The 12383-nt window shown below is 41.3% G+C and overlaps 1 protein-coding gene across 3 annotated transcripts in view; it reads right to left on the bottom strand.

Annotated features, from left to right (window-relative positions):
* Positions 1 to 4645: 4645 nt before the first annotated feature.
* vps50 (VPS50 EARP/GARPII complex subunit) overlaps positions 4646 to 12383 on the bottom strand; it is a 103732-nt gene continuing 95994 nt past the window's right edge. For all 3 annotated transcript variants that reach the window (XM_034599986.1, XM_034599989.1, XM_034599988.1), the window contains 2 exons: positions 6752 to 6941; positions 4646 to 6269 (listed from right to left, as the gene is read on the bottom strand). In XM_034599986.1, the coding sequence (XP_034455877.1) occupies positions 6150 to 6269; positions 6752 to 6941 (310 nt within the window). In that variant the 3' untranslated portion in view covers positions 4646 to 6149. The remainder of the gene's footprint in view (positions 6270 to 6751; positions 6942 to 12383) is intronic.

Raw genomic sequence — 12383 nt, 5'->3', positions numbered from 1 at the left:
AATGAGCGTCCCTGTGGTAAAATAAACCTTTGTCTAAGATGCACCATCCCCATAATTTACACCAGAATATAAATCCAGAAGAGAAGAAGAAGAGAAAAAAAAAATCAATAGCCACTCCACAATGATGAGGAAATCGACTTTCTGCTTTTGTTTGAATGTATTTTCGAGAAGAGCATGAAAGTGTTGCTGATGAGACGTACTGGATTATATATTATATGTCGTGACCTGGAATTAAAGCCTTGATTCATCGCATTCGTACACAAATGTTTATCATGACATCGGACAGCATCTGGACATCTTGTGTATTTTTTTACGCGCATGTCTGAGATATTTGTTGTTTTTTGCTCATTTTTGCATCTGTCCCATGAAAGAAAGGTCAACCACACATCAACCACACCCACTCGCTTGCACTGAGTCCTGCGGAGGATCCCCTGCTGTGTTCTCAAATCACACCCACAGCGTCTCTGGAGAATGTTCTGAGAATCTCCAGATTTATTCTTTTGCCCGAAAACAAAACACAGTAAAAAAAGAATTCTCCTGTTTGAGCTTTCATTTCTTTTACTTTATTTTTTCTCTTGGAGACAGTCCCCCGCCCCCTCCCACCTTATTCTGTCTGCTGGGAACAGACACCTAATGTTTCTTGAGCGGTTTCCCTGCCCTGCTTGTGTTTACCACCGCGCGCACGACATTTGTTACCGCCCATTCCAAGTCAAGCAAAAAATTGGCACTGGCTGGTGGAACAAGATTCTCGGAGGACCGTCGTGAAAGTTTATGCAGTGGAGTTTGACATCCAATTAGCCGCTTCAATCCGTAATGCCCGCTGATAAAGAGGAGAAAAATACAGGCATTACATTCATTAAATGCTGCACAATAACTGTTTGTTGGATCAGCGAGATGTCTTGTAGAGGTGTAATTCATCCCTCTTGCATTCTGCAAAAGGATCTCAAACTATTTTCAATCACACAGACCCTAATCGCAAATGGCCAGATGTAATTTTATTTTGGTGGCTTCACATCTTATTTATTTTCTCGTCTTTTACTCCTTTAGAAACCGTCTTTCCAATCTGCACGTGGCAACAAACGGCAGCAATGTCTCTTTGAGCCACATGCACATCTCTGAACCCCTCTTCTCTCAGCGCAGTAATAGACATGTCTGCCGTCTCTTTAGGGAAACACTCCCCCATTCCCCCCCGCAGGTTTGTTTGGTGATAGGGCAAAATCAATACCACCGCTTTAATGAAAAGCTCTGTGAATACACTTGGCTGTCATTATGAGAGGGAATGAGTTTTACTAAACTGTGCGCGGCTTCCCAGGTTACAGTTTTTCAATTGTCTGCACTTACGGAGGGAGACACTGATATTAAAAGGTGTGTGTGTGTGTGTGTGTGTGTGTGTGTGTGTGTGTGTGTGTGTGTGTGTGTGTGTGTGTGTGTGTGTGTGTGTGTGTGTGTGTGTGTGTGTGTGTCAGTCAGTTGCCCGGACACCCCAAGGGTTTTCTCCCTCTCTAAATCTCCTGAGTTGTATTTGCTCTCCTGTCTGTCAGATTAGTGACAGATGACCAGATGGTGGAGGACAAGCTCTTCAGCCTTTTCCTCCAAGGATTTCAGCCTCTAGTTTAACATTCAGAGCACATGGTCTCCATCGTATTAAGGATATGGAAGCATATTTGGTCTGAATCCAATTTTGTGAGTTTAACGGCAGAAGTAATGGTCACTGTGCCAAGCGTTTGGTTTAAATGGGTTGCACTTACAGACGAGGCAAGAGAGCTTGGGAGTACAGAGACTGAGAGGCTGGTTGAAGTGTTTCTGACACTGTGCCTGTACGAAGATGTGGAGGAGTCACGTCCTGTTTTACTGCTTCAGGTTCGAGGAGGGGACTCGATGATGTGGCTCAGGTGTGTCGTTGAGTGGCAGGAGAACATCGACACACACAGACAAAGACCGAACGAGAACAGACAAGACACAGACAGGAAACATGATGGGACATTTATCACATGGATAGTACGTTTTTATTATAGCTTCTTGAGGGTTTTAGCCTTGCTGTAAAATTATGGCGCGTTCCATTTATACCGCGGAGCTCGGAATTACCCACCCCTGAGTCAGGAGTCGCAACTGGAACGCCCCCCCACTCAAGATTCGAAATTCTCACCACCCCAAACTTCAAAATCCAAGATGGCTGCTCCCTGTAGTTTTTAACGTTTATCAGTACTTCTGTCGTTAAATTTGTCGTACACATATTACTGTTAAATTACTGTCTGTGAACATGTTACTATGGTTAGTATGCGTGAGATGCCACGTAATTTGTATTATGAACTGGTTTTGTTCAATAGAAATGTTGCCTCTCAATGTAACCCAGCCAGAACAAACATGACCATCATATACCTTGTAAAACACTTCAGTGGTATATGGACGTGACTTATTGGAGACGGGGGTGCTTTGGTCAACCGTATACGCACTGTGCATGACCTACCTTATCAGTTATGTTGAACCTGACGTGTCAGGACAAGTAGCGAGATTGATGATCTCTGCATATACTCAGCACACCTCCTATAGTCGACCTGATGACTGCTCGAATCAGCCCAAGAATGTAAACCTCCACTGTGGTGAGGGATCAGGGATGGACAGTATCTGAGCTCTCAGAGGAACAGGCAGAAAAATTAACCTCTCCTTTAATATGTAAAGAAAACAGTCCAATCTACTTTGAATATTTTAAAGTTGTGGCAGTAAGTTAAAAAGTAGGTGGGGGAGATTTTGAATCACTATCAAAGTTCACGATTTCAAAGAGCGTTGATTATTAAAGACTGTCCCATTCATGCCTAGGAAAATACAAATTTTTCAACATTTTCACTGAGCAAAAGATATATTTGGAAAATGTATTTCTGTCAAAATGTCCTCTTCTCATTTCTTTCTCAAGTAACAGAATCAGTGTGATTGTCCCCCCCCCCCCCCCATCCCACTGTCAAATCCGATCTTATGAATCATCATGCTAAGTATTAATAGTCTCTGCCAGCGATTGTTCTCAGCTAAATATGTATGAACAGACATGAATGAAGGCTGCGTCAATGCGAATTAGCACCATGTAGGTCAGTGATAGTGATTTCTATGGACTTGGCTGATGAAATTTGGCAGAGGTTCAGACGCACAGGAGCAAAGAGCGTCTGCTCTTTTGTCCGAAAGGGTCACTGGTCTACAGCATCACAGGAGGCGGGAGGGGCGCGATCCAGCTGGGCACACAAATATCGACGGTGGTGATGGGAGGGTGAGGAAATCCCTGCGAGGAAAAGATGAGGAAAAGAGCTGAATGGCTGAATACTGGGTCTGACGGCACAAACTGTAAAACTGAGCCAGGACTAAGCAATATCAATAAAATAAATACAGAGTAATTGAATTTTTCTGTTATTGCCTGGTGCTGCTCCCCAGAGGAATCATTCAAAGCCAGCAAAACCCAGGGGGGAGTAAGTCGCATAAACACATCGATGGTGAACCATGAAGGAACAGAGCCGCAGCTGGATGACTGTGCATGGTGCTGATAGCTGCTGCAACAGCAGTGAGAATGAAACCTGAGCGTCTGGCTCAACAAGCTCCAATCCTCGCTATAAGATACATTATCAACTGCTTGAGGAGATTTAACTAAAATAGTACGTTTCAAAGCAGTTGGAAATTACATTGGAGCAAATCTTTGAAATAAGAAAAAACATTTTCCCTTTGGCACAGCTGCAATAAAATCTGTCCGTTCACCATATGTATCAACATGTGAAGGAGCAGCACTAGGCTGGTTTAAGTAAATTTCTTCTGATAGATTCCAACTTATTGACTCCTCCATGCACACAAACGTTAGTCATGGAGTTCCACATGGTTCTGTCCTGGGACAAATACTTTTCGTTTTTACGTATGCTTCCTTCAGGCAACATTATCAAATAGCACCACAATTATTCAATTCAATTCAATTTGTATAGCGCCAAATCATAATATACATTATCTCAAGGCTTTTTTTATAGAAGGTCAAGACCTTAAAAACTATAGAGAACCCAACAGTACATACATATCCACTGTGGCGCAGATGACACTTAGCTGTACTTATTTATGAAGCCAGATGAATCTAATAGCTTCAGAAATGTTTTGAAGACGTCGAGGCCGGGATGATTCAAAACTTTTTACTTCTAAATAATTCTAACACTTAATTCATTGTACTACTTACCCAAAACACCTCAGAGAAACATTGGTCAATAAAGTTACCTTGGAAGTCAGTAGCTTGTTATGCCATCCGAGGTATACATGAAACTCATTATTCACCAAATTCAGACCAGTGGTGTTTTTCCATCTCCAAGAAATGACATAACAAGAAAAAGTAACAGTTACAACTATTGTTAAATATAAAAAAAAAAACAGCAAGTTTTAATGAGTCTTCTTTTCTTTCTCTTGTTAAACAGGAAGGCTGAGAGCCTGTGACCACACAGGAGGTCACATTAATTAGTCTGACAGCGTCCTGCTGAGCAAGGCATCACAAGGATGGACAGTGGTGCAGCTGAAAGGAAACAACCATATATTCCCACAGAGATTTTAAAGGTTAAGGTTAAAAGCTTTCAAAGGATATAGTTTATAGGTTATGCTGTTTATTCCGGATACAAGCGAAAGAGCAGCCAGTCAGTTTTCATCGTTAGCGTGTTTATTATGTTAGAATCATCTTCAACTTATAACCCTAACACTGATTACAGATTTCGACTATAGCGCACGTTGACCCTTAAATGTAATTCTGACAATGTTTAGATATTTGTATTTGCTTCACTTGATACGTTAGAAGATACTCAGAGGCGATGAATGACGGCGCTCTTCCAGAAGTGATCATATAAAAACATAAACGAGACACAGGGCAAGAAATAAATACAGACATCGTTCATTCACATTTACAATATTCATCTTGGAATAGGTGCACACAAAATATATATATATGAGGCTGTATCAAAAGCTGGAACTTCATTTCTATTCTTTTTTTTTTTCTTCCTGTTTGACATACATGGACCTGCTCCCTTGGCGAGGTCTGGTCAGGTCAGCCTAATGGAGATGACTGGAGGGGACATTAAAAAGCCTGGAGGGAAGCTCTGGTAGTTGACACAATTCAACCACTACCTCATAATCTAAGTCTGACTGCACTACCCGACAAAAGGAATGAAAAATATGAGTTTCACTGTTTAGCATGAAGGCTGAAGACTCGAGTCCAAGATAAGCACCTCTGCAAAGATTTTCTAAAACTCACCCCAGGACGATAAAATCATGTCCTCCTCAGATTTGACAGAACGCAAACAAGTGCAGCTGATTTTAATCTCTTAACTATGTTAACGCTAACTACAGCAATTTATATTATTTTCAGAATCATCATTATATTAGATTTAAACAAATAAAACAAAGAAACACATGGGCTGGAATAACTTAAATGAATGATTTAAGTGAACAATGAGACAGATTTACTTCCTCTCCAGCAGGGAACACATTCAGACAGTAGAGCGGTAGAACCATTAAAATGTTCTCGCAAAACATTATCAACGTGACGATAAAATTCAGTGACTCATAAATATTCACTGGTTGTTTTCTTTAATCTCGATGTCGGAGCCGTGTCAGCAAACTGAGCACACTTGGTGAGAAGCAGATGGAACGCCATAAATTAACGGCCACATGTTCACGGCACACTTCACATTTACGGCGTCGGGTCCATTATTTGTAGATGTTCGTCTGAAAAAACAAACTCAGGAGCTGTTGCTTGTGGTCACTGAAGTGGAATAAAAGGTGATGTTTACAGACTATATTCGCAGGAAAGGTTCAGAAGCAGCATTGTTTGATAAATGAACTGGTGAGAGCATGCGTTATGGTACGTGAGTAACTGCAGCATGCCTTGAGTGTGTTCAACACTTTTAGTATTACTGTCCATTGTGTCTTGAGGTGCGTTTAACAAGTGGCTGGTTGTGTTTTAGACGATATAAAGACTGATCGGTTAGCATCTGGCTAACATTTGAGCTATAAACTGTAGCTCCACTACTCGTCGAACGCACCTCAACATCATGTTATGTACAAAAACAGGAGACATTCGACACTGTGGGAGTTCCTTTGTTGTTCCATCTCTGCAGGTCGTCGGTGGATATGTTTCGGGTCGGCTCAGTCTATCTCTTGGGTCTGTCGATGTCGTCGATGGCTGCCAGGAGTTTCTGACGAGCTTTCTTGTTTATATGTGAGCCCAGGCAAACGTTCACCAAGTTGGCGAGCTGCTTCATGGAGTACTCCTGCGCAAAAAACACGACACAATTGGTCAGAAAAGCAGAAGCATTGGTGTAACAATCCCTTCACATATGAAGAACACAGCAGGAGATTGTCTGAGTGGGAAGCGTTCACAACAACAGGAACATTCAGGTGAAGGGTGGTGCCAGGGCAGAGCATGCAGGAGGCAGGATAAGACGTTTAAGTTCTGCAATGGAAACCAACAGCCTCTGACATTATTGCCAAAAATTCTCAAATCTCTTTCTAAGTTTACATATTTGTGTCTTTTTTTTCCCAGTTTAGCATCATGTACATGATCAACATATCCACTCATTAGCTGTGACTTTTGGAACTATTTCCAAACGTATTCTCACATGGGCATTTGTGTCCGGAGATTTTATAAGAAAATTTCCAGAAAATGTCCAGAGAAACTGACTCGGACTGACTATGACAACTGACTGTGTTCCTGCTTACAGACCCTCCTGAAAGCAACCTAACAAAGGCTCACCCTGTGATTCTTGATAAACTGCTCCATGTCGTTCTCCGTCAGGTAATAAGCCTTGATGTAGGTCTCCACAAACTCTTTGTCGGGGATGGGTCTCAGGTCGGTCAGCTTCTCCAGCTTCATGAGGAACTGTTGGAAGTCCAGCTGCATTAAGGCGCGGCCCTCGTTGCTACACTTCTTCACGTTAGCGTAGCTGCAGAGGAGGACGAGACAGAAAAGGGGAAAAGAGGTGATTAGCATTGACCTAAGCATTCAGGTGTAGATAAGTAATGAGTCCCTTGGAGGGAATTCTTCATTTCACACTGTAAATCATCCAATAAATACTCTGAATTAATCCCTTCCAACCATTCTTGGCCAGTCTGAAACACATACAGGGATTTAGGTAAAAAATAAATAAATAATCGTGTGACTGAAAGGGGTTGGGGGGCTCGGGACGGGTCAGCAGTTGATTCCATGTAATAACTACAGGGTCAGTAAAAACTTAATGGGTTTTTTGTTTGACGCCCACTGGCCCAGAGTGGGTCCTGAGCTTCCTGGGGCCCTGAAACAAGTATTACTCTTATATGTTATACATAGTAACAAACTATCTACTAATATTAGATCAACACAATAGACAGGAGGCTTGTTATTGATGATGGATTTTCACAACAGATTTCATCAGCACTCACTGCACTCTTGAACTGGTCCAGAGATGTGACTCAACTTTGATTTAAAGACGTCATAAACTAACTTTTGGTCTAAAGTATTTGTCACATTCCAAATGGCTTACAAGCTAGTGGTAGATCCACATCCCCTTTCTGCCCTATTTGGTATCCCACGGAAAAAAGAACTCTGGGCTGATATAAAACACTCCATGGCCTTCTGCACCCTGCTGGCCAGGCGTCTAGTCTTTTAAACTGGAAGAACGTTTTATTTTTCCCCTTTTATCAATTTATTTTATTTAATTTCCCCTTATTTTTCCCTTAGTGTGTGTTTTTAGTTTTTGCCCATTTTTGTTGCATCTATCACCCAGAGATGGGGGGGGGACAACAACAAAACCTTGAGCATTGATTCTTGGACTTTCTCTTGTTTCCTGTTTTGTGGATACCTTGTATCATTGATGCTCAATCAAATATATATATATATATATATATATATATAAAGATGTCATAAAAATTGTCTTGAGACTGGCAAACATCTTTGGATTTTCTTTTCAATCTTTTATATGAGCAACTCTTGTTATTGCAGACGGCCGACTCCTCAGCAGGAGTGTACTCCTGTGTAGGACGGCCCCTCTCCTCTCTATTTCATTTCTTTCCTGTTGGCTGCAGCGACGTCAGAGCCAATATATTGTGCTTTCGTAGACAAACATCATTCTGCGATTAACGAGAAGCACTCAAAACCTCCATTACTTATACTTATAAGGAATGACAGTTAGATTTCTGACTGCTTTATATATTATTTTATATTTATTATTGATTAACTCAAAAGTCTGTTGTCAGCCATTCACACACACATTCATACAGCGTCTCTATGTGCAGCACTTTATCTGTCACACACTGTTCATAAGCTGTCGATACAGCTGTCAGGGGCATTGGAATGCTGGACTGCTGACTGGGGGACCCGGAGATCGAACAACACACCTTCAGGTTAGTGGACGACCTTCTCTACCCCCTGATCCACAGCCGTATATGGCCACTGTAGCTGATGGTCAGTGCACCACTGTCCTTTAGATACATTTGAGGCGACACCCTCTATTTACAGCCTCATCCTCTTTTCTCCAATGGACGGATCTTTACCGTAGCGACAGAGAACTTTTATCCCTGCTTCTCTCTCTGGCCAAACTCCAAACCTGGATCTGTTGTGACCGCAGTGAAGTACCTCATTCCATTCTAAGTGCAATGTGAGAATGTCCAGTGCACATTTATCATTTAGCTCTCAAGACTTCTTTTACTTAGTGTAATTGAACTGAACGATGATATTTCATCAACAATGATATCTTTAATTAAAGCTGGAGTTCCTCTCAGGAATCGTCCTAAATTTCCTAATTATCATGAATATGAAGGCGAAGGTCGTGTTTGAAAGGTTTGAATTAATGACCAGAAGGTTCCTGGACAGTGTGTGAATGTGTGAATTAATGAGTGTGTCAATGGGTGAATGAGACAAAACAGCTTTGAGTGGTTGACCAATGCAAAAAGCGCTGTATGAATGCAGTCCATCTATTATTATGTAGCCCACTGTGAATTATTTTACGTCTGCATGATGTGTTTGAGCTCATCGTACGTCAGTGTTAAAGTTTAATGATCCTCATGGGACGATGCCAAAAAATCTGACAAGAAGATTCATATAAAATGTGATATTAACAGAAATAGAAAGAGAAGAGGCATATGAATGTACTTTTTTATTTCAGTCAATGTACTGTTGCCATAATGAATCAGTTCTACAATCATTAAATTGTGGACGTTACCACATAGACAGAGCAGACTAACTTTGTGGATTCTTTATATTCTTATTTGGCTTATTTATATATATATCTTTATAATGTATAATAATATTCAAACTTTTTATTTTATACTCTTACCCATATTTGGTATTTCTATTTATTGTTTATCCATGTCAATATGTTTTGTCCTCACATTTGTATGTATGTTGTATTTCACTGTGTCGTGAGTTAGATGTGTGTGTTTGTGTATGTGTGAGAGTGTGTGATCACTGTCCGTGACATCGCCACTACATTACACAGCATCCAGACAGCTCTGCGCTCTGTAAACTCTCCCTGTCTCACACATCAGCTCTCTCTCTCTTCTGTTTTCCCGTTTTCTTCACCTCTCTCTGTCATCCTCGCTCGCTCATTCTCTTGTGCTTGTCACCGTGTCAGAGTGTGGTGTGCGAGCTGCGGCTCACGATGCTAACAGAGACGTTTTTACAACTCTGAAGGAACACGAGCGCTGGACAGAGAAACTGAATAACAGAGTACAAACAAACAAATATGACCACCCCTTCCTGGTGAGCTGGAGAGGTGGCCAACAGCAGCAGCAGCGGCCGCAGCTTAAATTTGCCAAAGGCTGCAGCCGTAATGAGCCATTATTTCACTGGAAAGGGTTCAAAAGTTCTCTTTCGCAGTGGGAAGAAAAGTACTCTGCGAATGTGTGTGGGGGTAAACACTTTCCCCTTTTTCCCAGTAGAGGAGGGCGAGCCTTCCATCTATGCTCAAAGTGCAATGTTCTCTCGTCTTAAAACACTTAGCAAGCACTAAACCACCTTCAAGCATTTGTTTTTTAACTGAAACCATTTTCTGTGCCGACCTACGACCAAACCAACACTTTGACCCTCACCCTTACAAATCAAGGGATGACTGTGGTGTTAATATCAACCAATTTCAACCAAGTTCTCAATAAATTATGTGTGACCTGATGATAACTGTCACAATCCAGTGACTCAGTGTTGCTGTGCGTCCAGACTGAATAAAGAGTCTAGAAAACTTACTTCACACATATAGGGAGACAGTGGGGATGCAGGTACCAAGATAAAACAAAAACCTCAAAACATAGACTGTATATAGCAATGCATGACGTGTTTCAACTTTCTCCTGGAGGAGGCGGGATTACAACCTATACGGCAACTGGCCACTAGAGGGTGATTAAGATGATTTGGCTTCACTTTAGCTGAGGTGTCACGCCGTCCATCTTTATAACCAGCCTATGTCTGTCGCCCATCCCTTTGCTTTCAAGGAAGAAAGTGGTAAAATGCATCACAAGTGATCTGAGGGGAACTTAACTCCATGATTTTCCAGAGACATAAATCGAAAGAAACCTGACAACTGAGTCTCCAGGTTTCTGATATAGTTTAGGTGATTTCCTCTGTTCTTCACAGTGCTTGACAACAAGCTTTGGAAAGAATTTTCTTTTTCCTAATTTACGAGGTGCAGATGTTGAAACTGCGAGATAAACAGAGAGAAAAAAATTAAGATGTGAGGAGAAAAATAACACGTTTCTCCTTGGTCACTATCTGGAGGCTTTTTTGTGAAGATGTGATGGGTGGGGGGGGGGGGGGGGGGGGGTCTCAAATCACTAAGATGTTATGAATCAAATGTGTTGTTTGGAATCTGTACACAAGTTTAGAAACACAATTTATGACTGTAACCCGAGAGTAAAGGAACAAGCAGGAAAAGGCTGTTGTAACGAGGCAAGAAAGAGAAATTTCCAGCCCCCTGATGGGTTTTAATAAATAAAACCACTGCTCTACAGGTCTGTTCTGCACTTAGCTGCAGTAACAGGAGAGTTATTCATCATATTTTTGAGCCGTTTTGTGTCCTTCTTCCTTTAAAAGCAGTAAAATTACATATCAACTTAATAAACCTTGAAAATCTGCTGAGAAATATATATATACACAAAACCCTTTCCTCTGTTACTCTACGATATATAATCAATAATAGTTGTATTCATTGCTGTAAAGAAGCTGACTATTCTATACAGTTCTATACTTATGAATAAATACATTTATAGGAGCTGCAGCCAACAGGCATCATTTCCTTGTAAAACCACAGTGAAAAGAAATGTGGGCAGGAAATACAGTAAATGTTCTTTCATAGTGAGAATGCTTACAGGACATTTCACCTTCGCAGCTGTTATTTATCAACAACAAGACTCAGCCTACGTTATGCACATGTTTTCAAAGATAGAAACCGATGCCATATTGCTTACAAACTAGCGTGACAAAATCAACCAAGGACGAAGTGCAGCCTAGATTTTTAGGCTTCAAGTGCTCTTATCTGGAATAAACAGAAATCCACAACGTGTACAGAGAAGCCATCACGCTCAGGTGGAGTTACAAGACTTATCTCAACTCCCGCTGCCTCAAAATACCACTGAAACCTTTGAAATGTCCACATGACTTTTGCTTATAAGCTGTGATGTGTTCATAACTGTGTCAATAAACCAGACAGGTTATATAGACCATTACTTTTTCATCAAGTATATCATGGATAATGTGTTTGCAGCATAGACTTTATATAAATTTGGATGAGACGTTTCCATTTCCTCCAACTATCCAGAAATGAAGCCGAAATATACCCGATACAATTGCTGCCATCTTGGCCATTCAGAGCCAGAGTCTGCGCAGTAGCGATCAGGGATGGAGCCCAGAAGCGAGGTCTCATCGATACACATGCTTGACCAGTTGCGAATCAGTCTCAGCTGTCAATCTGGTGTGATAAGAACAACCTTAGACAAAAACCTTCTTTGAAAATGTATTTGACGTTTACTTTTACTTTTTCTTCCTGGTCCATGTCCCATCAACGAACTTGATCAAGGCAGAGTTTGTGACCTACACTGCTGCCAGCCACCAGTTGGCAATAGACCCGCTTTGGCTTCACTTTTGAGGAGCTGTCATGTCGTCCATCTTTAGCAGTCTATTATTTGCACACCGGAAACTTTCCAAAAGCTAATTTCAATTCAACATTTTGGTGTAAACTGTACGACTTTGTTAGTTGTGCAGCTCTCCTGAGTCACTGTTTACTAAAGAAATTGATGGGGACAAACATTGTGCACAAGGAAATAGTGTTTTTCTACTGGAGGTTTAACAATAATTCATAGTATAAAAAAGCTTCAACAGAATGACGTCAGGCTGCACACATCGCCCTGAAGCCGAGGAGGTG

The sequence above is a fragment of the Hippoglossus hippoglossus genome, chromosome 11, assembly GCF_009819705.1.
Source record: "Hippoglossus hippoglossus isolate fHipHip1 chromosome 11, fHipHip1.pri, whole genome shotgun sequence".
In the NCBI taxonomy this organism is placed as follows: domain Eukaryota; kingdom Metazoa; phylum Chordata; class Actinopteri; order Pleuronectiformes; family Pleuronectidae; genus Hippoglossus; species Hippoglossus hippoglossus.
Note: the sequence above shows the minus strand (reverse complement) of the source record. Positions and strands in the feature narration are given on the sequence as shown.